This window comes from Haliotis rufescens, unplaced genomic scaffold (genome assembly GCF_023055435.1).
Source record: "Haliotis rufescens isolate VD_foot unplaced genomic scaffold, xgHalRufe1.0.p SCAF_8, whole genome shotgun sequence".
Lineage (NCBI taxonomy): Eukaryota > Metazoa > Mollusca > Gastropoda > Lepetellida > Haliotidae > Haliotis > Haliotis rufescens.
In genome coordinates, this window is record NW_025964372.1 from 8,182,895 (window position 1) to 8,195,373 (window position 12,479).

Sequence of the window (12,479 nt, forward strand, 5' to 3'; positions counted from 1 at the left end):
TGTCACTGGGATTGCATGTTGAATACAAGCGGTACGTGTATCAAGATAAGACATATGTCACTGTACTGAATGTGGAATGTAAACTGTACGTGTATCCAGATAAGACATACGTCACTGGGCTGCATGTGGAATGTAAGCTGTACGTGTATTCAGATATATCTTATGTCACTGGACTGAATGCGGAATGTAAGATGTACGTGGATCAAATAAGTCATGCGTCACTGGGCTTCATGTGGAATGTAAGATGTACGTGTATTGAGATAAGCGATATGTCACTGGGCTGCATGTTGAATTCGAACTGTAAGTGTATCAAGATAATAAGTCACGAGTCACTTGGCTGCGTGCTGAATGTAAGCAGTACGTAAATTAATGTATTAATGTTGTAAAACGTTGAGCTCTGCCTATATTTCTTTTGGGTTACATTACTGTCTGCGATTTGTCTTCAGTTTATCATTAAAATAATCTACATTTAAATACAAGTTGAAGTGCAAAATCATGCAGTGGGACTAGTGACGATCGGTTTTAATGTATGAATATTAAATAAAAGTATTCCTCAAACAAGGACATACACATGACATTTGAAACTTTTGTAAATAATTTATAAAAAGCGAAAGCCTATTTCACATTTAAAATAAAGTAAAATTATCAATGTAATGTTGTTCAGTAATTGATACCCAGTTAATATATATTAAACAACTAGCTTTCCCGAAATATTATATATTATTCCTATTCCCCTTTCATTCACAATCCCATAGTAGTCATAGCATCTTTTATTATAGCAGCAAAATCTATACATATAGGATATATTTAGGATTTTACGAAAAGCTTTCCCCTCCTCGAAATAGATGCGTTTTAACTAGTGACCTTATAACAACCATTGGCGAATCCTACATTTACGTGTTATGTTATAAGGGAAATTATTACTGCTTATACTGCACAATGATTATGCCACTAAACCTGGAGCCAAATTTATGCATGTATTTATTCCTATTTCAATATTTCCATAAAAGATGGGTAGGTATTTTTTCTTGTTGTGATGTCAAATTCACAAATCACTGCAGTATCAATACAGAAAAAAACCCTACATGACATCATCCTACTCATTGCTTTCATCACATAAATGGGACCTTTAGTAAAACGTCACAAGGTGCGATGGAGGGAGGTTCGTGTTGTGTGTCGTAACCGGTTCCACTATTGGTATGAGCACCAACCTTTGCGCATTTGCAGATACCTGTAGACGGGAGTCAAGTTAAAGATAATCGTATCTCCATCGTTGAAGAATTCGAACTGAATCCCAAGCCATCTGACAATCGTGCAAAGATCGGTTTGTGCAAGTGGAATAGGACAGTTGTATGGTGGTTGTCAAGTTGATCTTCGGCGCCTAAGATCGCTTGTAACTAAGATTGCTCTGTACATGTGGGCCCACGTGTTCATATACATGCACACAGAGCATAACGAAAGCGTGAAAGAACGGTATAAAGCCAAACTGTAGTATCGTTAGCTGAAGACACGCCAGTCTGCGGTCTGTGTCGTGTTGGGAATCGGCGGTCCGGGTTACAGTTCGTCTCCCAGGCCTATCCTTATGGATATTTTGCCAATGTGGATGCGCCTGTTTTTACATATAGTGCCCTATGGCGGATTGTATGTACCTTCACAATGAATTCCAATAGGCCCATTGGACTCTCCAACATCAGAAAGATGAATAGAGACTTGTAACATATTAATAGACTTTATGATTGAGTGTGTGAGTTGTTATTAACGCCGCTTTGAAGAGTATTTCAGCTACAATACGGCGTGTCAGCTTCTTGTGTTCAGAAAACCCAAAGTGATGCAGGTCTCAGACAATTGCCTCTGTGGTGAAACACACAAGAAACATAAGACTAGAAACATAATCAGGGTGAATCTTGGATTTCGAACCGTCGATCAGCGGTCTCTAGTGCAACAAAGGTTCACAACTCTGCATAGCGAATAGCGGCATACAGGCGAAAGGCGTCGTGATGAGTTAATTTACAGTTCAAAGCGTCATTTACTCATTGAAATAATGAGATGAAATATAAATATAGAGCACATGGAGTTTATTTACTCATATTGTTGTCAACTAGATCTCGCTGTGTAGGTCAGTCTGTTTATGCCACTGCATAAAAGAAAATAGGAATATCAGTTAAAAAGAATGTGTCAGTGTATCTTGTTTACAAAAAAACCCCACATCAAATATGATAAATTTGATTGTGGATTCCACAATTTGTAAAGATAGTTCTATGTTTACGTTTCTGAAACAAAGAAATTGGTTAAATAATATTTAAGACTTGAATTTATGGGCACTTCCATACAAATATACTTGTATTACCGGATCCATATCGTTTACTAGTATATGTGTGAAGCTCACCTGGCGATGATGTGAAGGACATGTAGAAACCTTCCCTTTGCACGGAGCCGTCAGATGTGAAGGTGATCACAAAGGTTCCATCAGATTCTGAGGAGCAATAAACATAAAGTTACTGGAAGTACTAATACAGGTTTTACAGAAAAAAATTCATATGTGAAAGTATGCTAGGTTTACCTTTTTATTTGTAATTTCAAAATACTTCAAAGTAACTAAAACTGTTTCTAGTTTAGTGTTTCTTGTTCATCAGAAATGAACGGAAAGCAGAAATGATAAACATGTAACCGAAATTATAGAGGTGGAAAGTGAGCTACACTGACGGTATGTCTTGCTGCCGGGGTTGCTTCCACACAGTCTGTCTTCGCCCATGGTAACGGCGTCGTACATGCATCTGCTTGCACTCTCAATGTCAAATTCCTCGAAGGTGAAGTGGAGTTCAGCTGGCGTGGGAGTGTTGATGGTGTATGTGCATGCCATGTTGGGACTGTAGCCACCAGGGGGAGTTGCGAATGACCCGGATGTACCATTGATCACAGCATTACAGTACTCTGAATTCGATAAAAAGGCAGAACACCCTAAAAGTAGTTTCATGTCCTTAGTTTTGTGTCATTGACCACACGAAACTGAGCTTGGGATCGTTGGATCAAACAAGTGTCTCTCCTGTTAATGAGGGCTTGGGGTTATGAAAAGTGCAATGCCAAGGAGGAAAGCGGAATAATGCTTGTGAGGTGATATTCGCCTGTTTGGCTGAGATGAAATCAACTTGAAACTTGGTCCCAACAATTCATTTTAAAATGATCAGAGTATTTGTTCATCTTAATGGTCTGAATGGGGCATGATACAATGATAAATATACGTTAATGTAAATGTTTATTGATAATCACTAATTAAGTATGTGATGCGAAGGTTGTACTTGCCTACTTCAGTCTGGTAGTCGAATGCGAAACCGAGACCCGAAACACTCGAATCACTGACGAATGTCATGGCGAGGAGTGGTTCTGCGTTAGAGTCTGGATAATAGAAATCTTTATCAGATAACAGAGGAGTTGAATTTATAAAAGTGATGTGAAAAATCTTGTTTCTGTCATCTCAAGTATACCAATATCAGAGCGGGGGACACAAATATGAATAAGATAAAAGGCGATATCAGAAGACACATGCATAAATGTACTAATGTACCCGTGTTAACATTGATATTAACACTTGCAGTATGCTTACATTGCTTCACGAAGGGACCTCTGTTGTTTCCACATAGTGTGTCGATGGTGTTGTTTCCAAGCTTCACTGACAGGCTGTCGTAACGACAGTTGCTATTATATTCAACATCAAAGCGTGTGAAATTGATCATTGTCACGTGGGGAAGAGCAGGGGAATATAGATTGATGCGACACTCTTCGTTGTTTGTGTAGAAACCATCAATATCAGTTGCCAGAGATATTCTGCCTTCCAGGGAGGCAGTGTCGTAGTTGCAGGCTGCAATAGGAGATGGGAACTTGCATCATTATACACGTTTGCCAACCCTCAAATGAAGTAACTTTGGGGACAAACTCTTGCTCTGGTCATCTATGTTTTCCTTGTGCTTTTCCACTAAATAGAGTTGACTTCAAGCATGTAACAGCACACTGAAGGCAGAACTGCGAGTTTCTTTCCTCTAAAAATAACACATGAGTCACAATGTGTGGGATATATTGACAAGGCCAAAATCCTGTGTCACAAGTATGGAAATTATTATGAAAGTATAAATAATTATAAAAACACAAAAAAAACCGTTTACATGACTCACGGGTTGTTTATGATCATGATAGTATTGTCCTGGAACCGTATGACTTCAAGCTTCCATAAAGAACTATACTCTGATCAAGGAATTAAACTTTGTCCCGTGTTTGTAGGAAAATGCAAATAATATGCATTTAGAAAATCATAACATAGCGGGTGGCTTTTGTTCAACAATTTATTCCTTTTTAATATTTCAGTTGCTGAAACCAAATTCCTCTTCATCTTATATGCGACGTGAACGAACATATTTACAAGATCCCACTGCCCCTATCAACTATCTTTTTACCAGCTAATTGTGTCCATCAAAGCTCCACATATTAAGACGATGAATTTCCTTTACAGATGAAGGCTTTATTTGTGTGTAAGATGACAATGACCTACCATTTGTTGTTTCGTCAGAAGGTTCCACGGTTGTGTAGCCTTGTGCGACTGTCGTGTTGCTTGGTGCGACTGTCGTGTTTCCTGGTGCGACCGTCGTGTTGCTTGGTGCGACGGTCGTGTTGCCTGGTACGACTGTCGTGTTGCTTGGTGCGACCGTCGTGTTGCCTGGTGCGACCGTCGTGTTGCCTGGTGCGACCGTCGTGTTGCCTGGTGCGACTGTCGTGTTGCCTGGTGCGACTGTCGTGTTGCTTGGTGCGACGGTTGTGTTGCTTGGTGCGACGGTCGTGTTGCCTGGTGCGACCGTCGTGTTGCTTGGTTCGGCGGTTGTGTTGCCTGGTGCGACCGTCGTGTTGCCTGGTGCGACGGTCGTGTTGCCTGGTGCGACGGTCGTGTTGCTTGGCGCGACGGTCGTGTTGCCTGGTGCGACGGTCGTGTTGCCTGGTACGACTGTCGTGTTGCTTGGTGCGACGGTCGTGTTGCTTGGTGCGACTGTCGTGTTGCTTGGTGCGACGGTCGTGTTGCCTGGTGCGACTGTCGTGTTGCTTGGTACGACTGTCGTGTTGGCTGGTGCGACGGTCGTGTTGCCTGGTGCGACTGTCGTGTTTCCTGGTGCGATGGTGGTGTTGCCTGGTGCGACGGTGGTGTTGCTTGGTGCGACGGTCGTGTTGGCTGGTGCGACTGTTGTGTTCGGAGATGTTCCATTTTCTTAAGTAAAGTAAAATGTTAAGGGAAAACGACTCCAATATAACTTGTGTGTGAATACATACAAACAGTAATGAGTCATGAGATGACAAAACACGTATGTTCAATGATCTTCGTATTGAGAAGTTTGTTATTAAATGGTAAATCTTCTGACAACGTTTTGACGAACTCACGAACTCGATCATATATCTTTTTCATAGCCACACATTCAGAAGTGTATCGTACCCATCCTGATGTTGAAGCGAGCCACAAAACCTCTGCTTGTCACTGAACCGTCGGTGACAAATCTCAGCACAACCTCACCAGTTCCGTTCACTGTAACAGAAACAGTGGAACCTATTGACAAGAGACCCAAATCAAAATAAATATCTAGTGAAGGTTTTGATTTCATGTAGTGCGTTACTACGACGTTGAACTCTCATTTGATATCGACCACTTCTCTGAGCTTACCTTGCCTCCCGTTAATGGTACTTCCACACCATCTTCGTCCACCATTGATCCGAACATAATCGTAGGGACATCCATTACCGCCCTCGAGGTCGAAGGTGGTGAAGTTGAAGTGAATACTGCTGTTCCTGGGCACATTGAAGACGTAGCTGCAGTTGAGGTTGTTCTGGTAGTCCTCCCCTGTACCAGGCAGGCTCTGGATCATGCCATGGTCAGCAAGGGTAGTGAAGGTGCAGTTGCGATGGCTCCTGGGAACACCCCCTAAGACACAAAGATAGGCTTCTATCAGGGGAAGACAGCTCAATAGTCTTGTAGCATGTATGTCTCGTTGTACCTCTCTTTCAACTGCAAGGTCCATCTTCAGGTAAAATACCCATGAATGATAGGTCCCTGTTGAACGATATCATAAACACGTTCATGTATATTTACTTGATGTATTAATAGAGGTACATATTGTATTCATCAAAATATCATCAGACTTCCAACTATGAACTCATTGATCAAAACTCAATGAAATATATACACCTTGAAATCATTTAAACATTCATATCCTTTTTTCATTTTCATTTTTATTTGTGTAAAATAACCACATTGAAATGTAGAAACCGGAATCGGTTAACTAATGACGCTTTGTAACTGCTAACATAGATTTTGGACCACTTTTCAATTGCTTCCTCAGCTTCTTTGCATCACATGATACGACTTGCGACCTTCAGAAGATAAATGCAGTGTTCTTGTCCCAACTGTACAACAGGTACATATTTATCAAAACTCGATCAATGTTATACGTAGTTAGGTCCAAACTGTTCGGGATATCTGATGGCGTTTCATATTTAGCTGCGTTTTCATTTTTTAGCCCGTTAAAGCTGTGAACTTACTACTTCCAGCTTGTCGCTTCAACCGTGCTTTCTCATTCTGTTGGAGAAAAATAATATATATTGACTGTGGATATGTGAAGCGTCAATAAAGGTATGGTTTGTATATTCAACGGCTTTTGAATAACCTCAGTATGATCTCATGACATTGCAAAATATCACTCAATAAAAAATCGCTGTAAAAGTTTTAACAGCCCAGAATTCTTGATCTTATAAACTATACATAACATGAGTGTGAACAATGACATTACGTGTTTCGTTCTGCAATAGAGATCTAGATTATCTACTCAAAAGAAGTTAAGTAACATCCAATTCTTTTATATTTCTACAATTATTTATCGTTGCATGACAGAGTGGATATTTTGCTCTCTGTAACTGGCGTACTGTTGTTTGTCACTAAGAGTTGTAAGCTATGAGTTGAATGACGACCAACTGCAGTTGTACTGAAGAGGACAACTTAATGTCAGTTAATGTGTAAATCATGGCATTCGGTACAACGTTAGATAAGTTGCCGTGTACTACACTTACTTTGAATGCTCTTCCTTCTGTGGAGGCCAGACAGAGGCAAACCACCAGCAAGCTGATCACTGCACGAGGAGACATCTTGATGTACTGTGTACCTCCAGACAATTGCTGAAACTTATATAGTCTCCGAGCTTAAAAAAATTAAAGATGCATGTTGATTTTCAGTAACGTCGATAATGTGGGTAGCGTCCGACATTCTGGAACAGTGCTAATTGTGTGACCTCCCACTGGAAATCCGATTACACATCTACCAACCGGACCATCTGCAGAATTTGATATCACAGACGCTGATGGTCAGTATTGACATATCATGATTCTACAGATATTGATACGCTCGTTTGGTGAAGATTTTCACAATCAGCAAAAATATCACGTGGTAACTACGTGATAACCTCGTGTTAAGTAAAAGTTTGTTCTACAAGGCTGTAGGCGTACCTGGTCTAGAGACGACAAACAGCTGGAAGAAAGACGTGCCTTCCTTCTGTTGATTGCCAAAAACAGATGTGCGAAGAAGGGTGTTATGTTTCTAATGTTTTCCCAAATGTTTTCCTTTAAGGTTTTACAAATTGCAGCCGGGGTTGTGTTGTGTCTTCTACAGGTAACTGCCCACACTGCAAACAACTAGAAACCACAGAACACGCACTCATCCACTGCCCACACTACCTAACACATCGAACCGCATTACAAACCACCCTCAATCTAAACAAGGCTCTCACTCTAGAAGCAATACTAAACCCACAAAATAAACTAGAAAACTTCAAGGCCTTAGGCGTATTCTTAATCAAAACAGAACTAATAAAACGCATCCAAAAACACAATAATCTACCAAATCAAAATCACATAAACAAACAAACATCCACCATACCCAGCTCCCTTAGTTCTCCTCCCCAACCCCATCGGCATCGATTCCAAATCTCAAAATTCCCTAATTCTATATAAGCAACCCGTAAAGCCCCCTCTTTGGTTGCAAACACAACTTTCGCCCCTTTCGGAAACACATTTATTGACCTGGCCTGGCCCGTGTGCGAAATACGCATCAGTCGGAAAGCGCACGTTAAATCTCCAAAGTAAGTAAGTAACTACCAAGTCACACTGCACCTGAATAAATCTTGGAACGCTAGCAACTCTGATGTCATCATTTATTCTCAGTTCTTCCATTCTATTTTAAGGTGACATTTTCATGCGATGTTTCAATGGTTGTTTTCATTCATGTTGAATGTGTATTTTGATTATTGTCTCAGATTGTTTTAATTGTTGTTTTCAAATATGTTGAATGTATTTCATGATTATTGTCTTAGATTTCTTGAACATTGTATATTTTCAACCACATGCGTTGGTTCATTGTTAAGTTATTGTTTAATGTATTTTTAATCTTCGATAACGATTAGGAATGTTTTCAATGCGCACTATGCCATTATAGGTATCACTTATGTAGGTTGTAATCACTTATGTAGGTTGTAGTAATTTCGATCACCAAAATATGAAATTAATTATTCTTGATCAACATCTTGATAACCGTTTGATAAATAAGAAATCTAGTACAAGTATCAACAACATCGTAAAGTAAAATATGTCATGTCGTCTATATGTGTAGATTCATTGCTAGAAGTAATGCTGGACTTAGTTAATAGTCAAGTCAGCTTTGTTCTTGATAGGGAATGAAATACCTGTAACTTGATGTTAATAGTTGAATGCACAATGCTCGTATGCGAGCTCTGCATAAAGTAGCTAAATAACGCTTGTATTAGAAGAACTACGGTAATGCGCGAAACTGCATTACCGTAATACATGTACAAATACGTCTACCATTAATGTTGCATTATTTCAGCTGACATTGGCATTGTGAATCATATGTGTTGTCTTTGTTATTGTGCCGTTATTTAAAGTTCCATCCTGATCTATTTGTGTATAATGTAATGGTGATTATTTGATATGTTTTAAGATTGAAGCGAAATGCTTATTGATTTATATTCTGAGTAGTTATGTCATAAGAAACCACGACGTTATGACAATTATTTGTAATAATATAATTTATGATTATTAGATATGATTATGTGATTAATTGAATTGAAATGTTTTTTACACACTGCACCTGAATAAATCTTGGAACGCTAGCAACTCTGATGTCATCATTTATTCTCAATTCTTCCATTCTATTTTAAGGAACAATTACCGTGAGACAACACGTTCTCATTTGTATCAAAACATTTGAAGTAAAAGTGAGGCGAGGGTGGTTTCAAGGAATGTATTCTAATCAACAGGACCATGGACACCTTTCTTGCCTATTATATTTTAAGCATTCGACCTCAGTAATCTGTTGCTACAATACAAACCAAGATAACTGTATCCAGTAACTACTTCATACGCATTTCCATCATAATACCATTTTTTCATAACGTGATAGACCTCCCTTATTTTTGTTTTCGATAGATTGACTGGCATTTCCCATTTACAACAGTCATCATGCAAGAATTCAACTTCATTTGTACGTTGTTGACAGTATTGCCAAACACAATAAGGTCTTCCGCAAATAGAAGTAGAAAAATATAAATAAATTCCGGATGGAACTTAACACCAAAACGACATTTTTGTTCCATTTCAGTAACCAATTCGTTCATAAAAAACTGAAGACAAAAAGGGACAAAGCATACACCCTTGCCTCACACACATGAAGCAACAATTATACCAGATACTCTGTTGATTGAACGAACCCAAACCTTTACACTACTGTACATGGATTATAACATTTTACCCACTTTAGCACACAAATCATGTGTGTACAATGGCTTCCATAGATGTCGTCAAGGTCAGCTGATTTATTATGTTTCTTGGCACTGGTGCTTTCAAAAAGTTCGGATCTGGTTATTGGGGATTCTAATATGTCAATTGTCAGTTCTTGCACATAACCTCGACATGTCACTATGTCATCCACCTCACCAAGATTATCCTGAATACCCACTGGTTCAGAATTCAGCGACGATAAATAGTCCCCCCAGTCTTGTATATCAATAGGGTTGGGTCGTTGCGGTCGTCGTTTGTAATACTTATTAAGGTATAAGTTATCTTTAAATTCTTCTGAAGGCATTTAAATAGTGGCATCGGGGAACATGTCACTCGATGCTAAACCATAATCTATCACACTACACCCTAAATGCCCAATAGGGGGCACGGATGGCCCAATCGGCTAAGGCGCCGCGATTCGTTGTGCAGAGTTGCTTCCCTTGGGCACGCCTGCAAACCTATGATTGTGGGTTCGAATTCCGGTTCGCCCCGATTATGTAGCTAGGTTTGTCGGCACCATACCCGTGTTCGTGGGTGTTACCGAAAACTGTTAAAAGCGGCGTTAAACCCAACTCACTCACTCACTCACTAAAAGCCCACTTAACGTACAGTCACCGATTTGATAGTCAGTTCCAAATCTTCCATTCACAATAAGTATGTTCAGAATTGAGCAATTTCCAATAGAGTTTTTCCAAAGTTATTTAGTAATTTATCACATGATTATCTTTCCATTAAGGCAAAATTGTATAAGATAATATACTAGTTAATTGTTCCTTTCAACATGGTGAATAACATCGTTCTCCACATAGACCCGCTTCAGACCGGTTCTACTGTTCATGTACAATGGACCCGTGAAGATCCGAGGTAGAATAGGTCTTCAGCAAGCCATTCTTGCCATAAAGGGCGACTATGCTTGTCGTAAAATGCAACTAACGGATCGGGTGGTCAGACTCGCTGACTTGGTTGATGCATGTCATCATATCCCAAATACGTGGATCGATGCTCATGGTGTCGACCACTGGGTTGTCTGGTCCAGACTCCATTATTTACAGACCGCCGTCATATAGCTTGAATATTGCTGAGTTCGGCGTTAAACAACAAACAAACAAACAAATCCAAGTACAATGATAGAAACAGATGGGTACTCTTCCAGTGTACTCAATAAAAAAAACAGCAAAATCTCTATCCCATTTTGTCTATCTTTGTTATCATACCAGGTCGATCTCTCCGGTTGGATATATGTAAACAAAGCATAATGTAGCTCTACTCAAACCAAACATACTTTTATCCAACAGAATAGTAATAACATGTTCTCTGTATCGAACATCAGTAACATATCTTACCAGTGAATATTTTATCAAAAGTATTCTTCCCGAATACCTTCCGAACTTTAACCTCTGTGGCTGGTAAACAAAAACAAAATGTCACTAAAGTAGTTTTCTATTGACTATGTTTCATATAAAGCAACTATTTTCAGATACAAAAGAAACAAAGCCAATGTCGGACAGTTTGTTGGTTAAATCTTCTATATTCCTTGCAATGTAAGATATGCTTTTGCATAACCTTCGACCTTGACGGCAACACCCGCTCCTGATCCACAGTGATCCACGATGCTCCACTTGAATCGCGATCTGCGAATGGAGCCGATCGCGACAACTGATGCTCATCACCTTCCAGAGTAGTAGCTGGCATGTCCTCAATGACGAGCCTGCCATTCTTATAATAGCCCCTCTTGTTCTCAGATCTGAGCAAAGTCAGTTTCTCATGCTGTCGCTTATCACGAATAATTGCAAGAAACCGAGCAAAAACAATAAAAATAGTGAAAAAAAATAAAAATATCCTATATTTCCAATCAAACATTGTTCATAAGAATATTTTACATTAAGGGGCGATATGAACGATATTAACCCTTGATGTAAGAAAAATAATTTTTACATTAAGGGTTGCGGGTTGTTTCTCTTCATGTATTTTTTTTTACATTAAGATTGAACGCGTAACCCTTAATGTAAACAGTTTTACATTAAGAGTAATTTTTACGTTAAGGGTTGTAACAAAGGCGCCACAATTTGCTGTGAAGAGTTGCGTTCCTTATTTGTTACAGGTTCAGCTGGTTGTAGTTCGAATCCCAGATTCGCCCTGAGTATAAGCTTTGGCCTGTCCGCACAATATCTTTGATGGTTTAAGCGAAATGCCTCCCTTTGGTCTTTCCATCCTCGTCAGGCTAACCCGCCTGGAAACTCTTTTCAACGGAGCGCTAAATCTAGCTCACGGATTGATATTGTAATACAACTGGAACCGGTGTCCACATTTCTTGTCATTTTTATAAGTAAGAACCAAGGAGCATGTCGCTTCTTAACGTATTTTCGAAGTAAATAGAATCACTTGTTATGTACATGAACGAAACTGAACGAGCCATACATGCTAACACCAAGTATTACTCATACCCATCAGATATACAAAGATGTATTTAATTTGGTCTTTTGCCTAATTAAAATTTACGAATTGAGATGCCTTGGGTCCATAGAGTAGAGACACAATATTGTAAGTGAAATGTTTTCTACAATACAGAATGCGTTGAATATACTCGGCTGTATCATTAAGTAATTCGG

General features: G+C 39.4%; 1 protein-coding gene across 1 annotated transcript; it reads right to left on the reverse strand.

Annotated features, from left to right (window-relative positions):
- Window positions 1-2,060: 2,060 nt before the first annotated feature.
- Window positions 2,061-7,174, reverse strand: LOC124124767 (cubilin-like). The gene is made up of 10 exons (XM_048389052.1): window positions 7,093-7,174; window positions 6,568-6,604; window positions 5,693-5,950; window positions 5,468-5,557; window positions 4,541-5,245; window positions 3,602-3,856; window positions 3,301-3,393; window positions 2,704-2,931; window positions 2,387-2,473; window positions 2,061-2,134 (listed from the first exon to the last, which is right to left on the reverse strand). Exons 1-10 carry the CDS (start codon window positions 7,165-7,167, stop codon window positions 2,127-2,129), a joined length of 1,836 nt encoding a protein of 611 aa, XP_048245009.1. The 5' UTR covers window positions 7,168-7,174; the 3' UTR covers window positions 2,061-2,126.
- Window positions 7,175-12,479: the final 5,305 nt, after the last annotated feature.

What these genes read in the sequence shown, in the direction of transcription:
- LOC124124767 (XM_048389052.1), bottom strand. Translation starts at nt 7,167, where the DNA reads ATGTCTCCTCGTGCAGTGATCAGCTTGCTGGTGGTTTGCCTCTGTCTG. An exon ending in TACCATTAACGGGAGGCAAG is followed by an intron (nt 5,558 to 5,692) that starts GTAAGCTCAGAG and finishes TTTCTGTTACAG; the next exon opens with TGAACGGAACTGGTGAGGTT. An exon ending in AGGTCCCTTCGTGAAGCAAT is followed by an intron (nt 3,394 to 3,601) that starts GTAAGCATACTG and finishes TCTATTATCCAG; the next exon opens with ACTCTAACGCAGAACCACTC.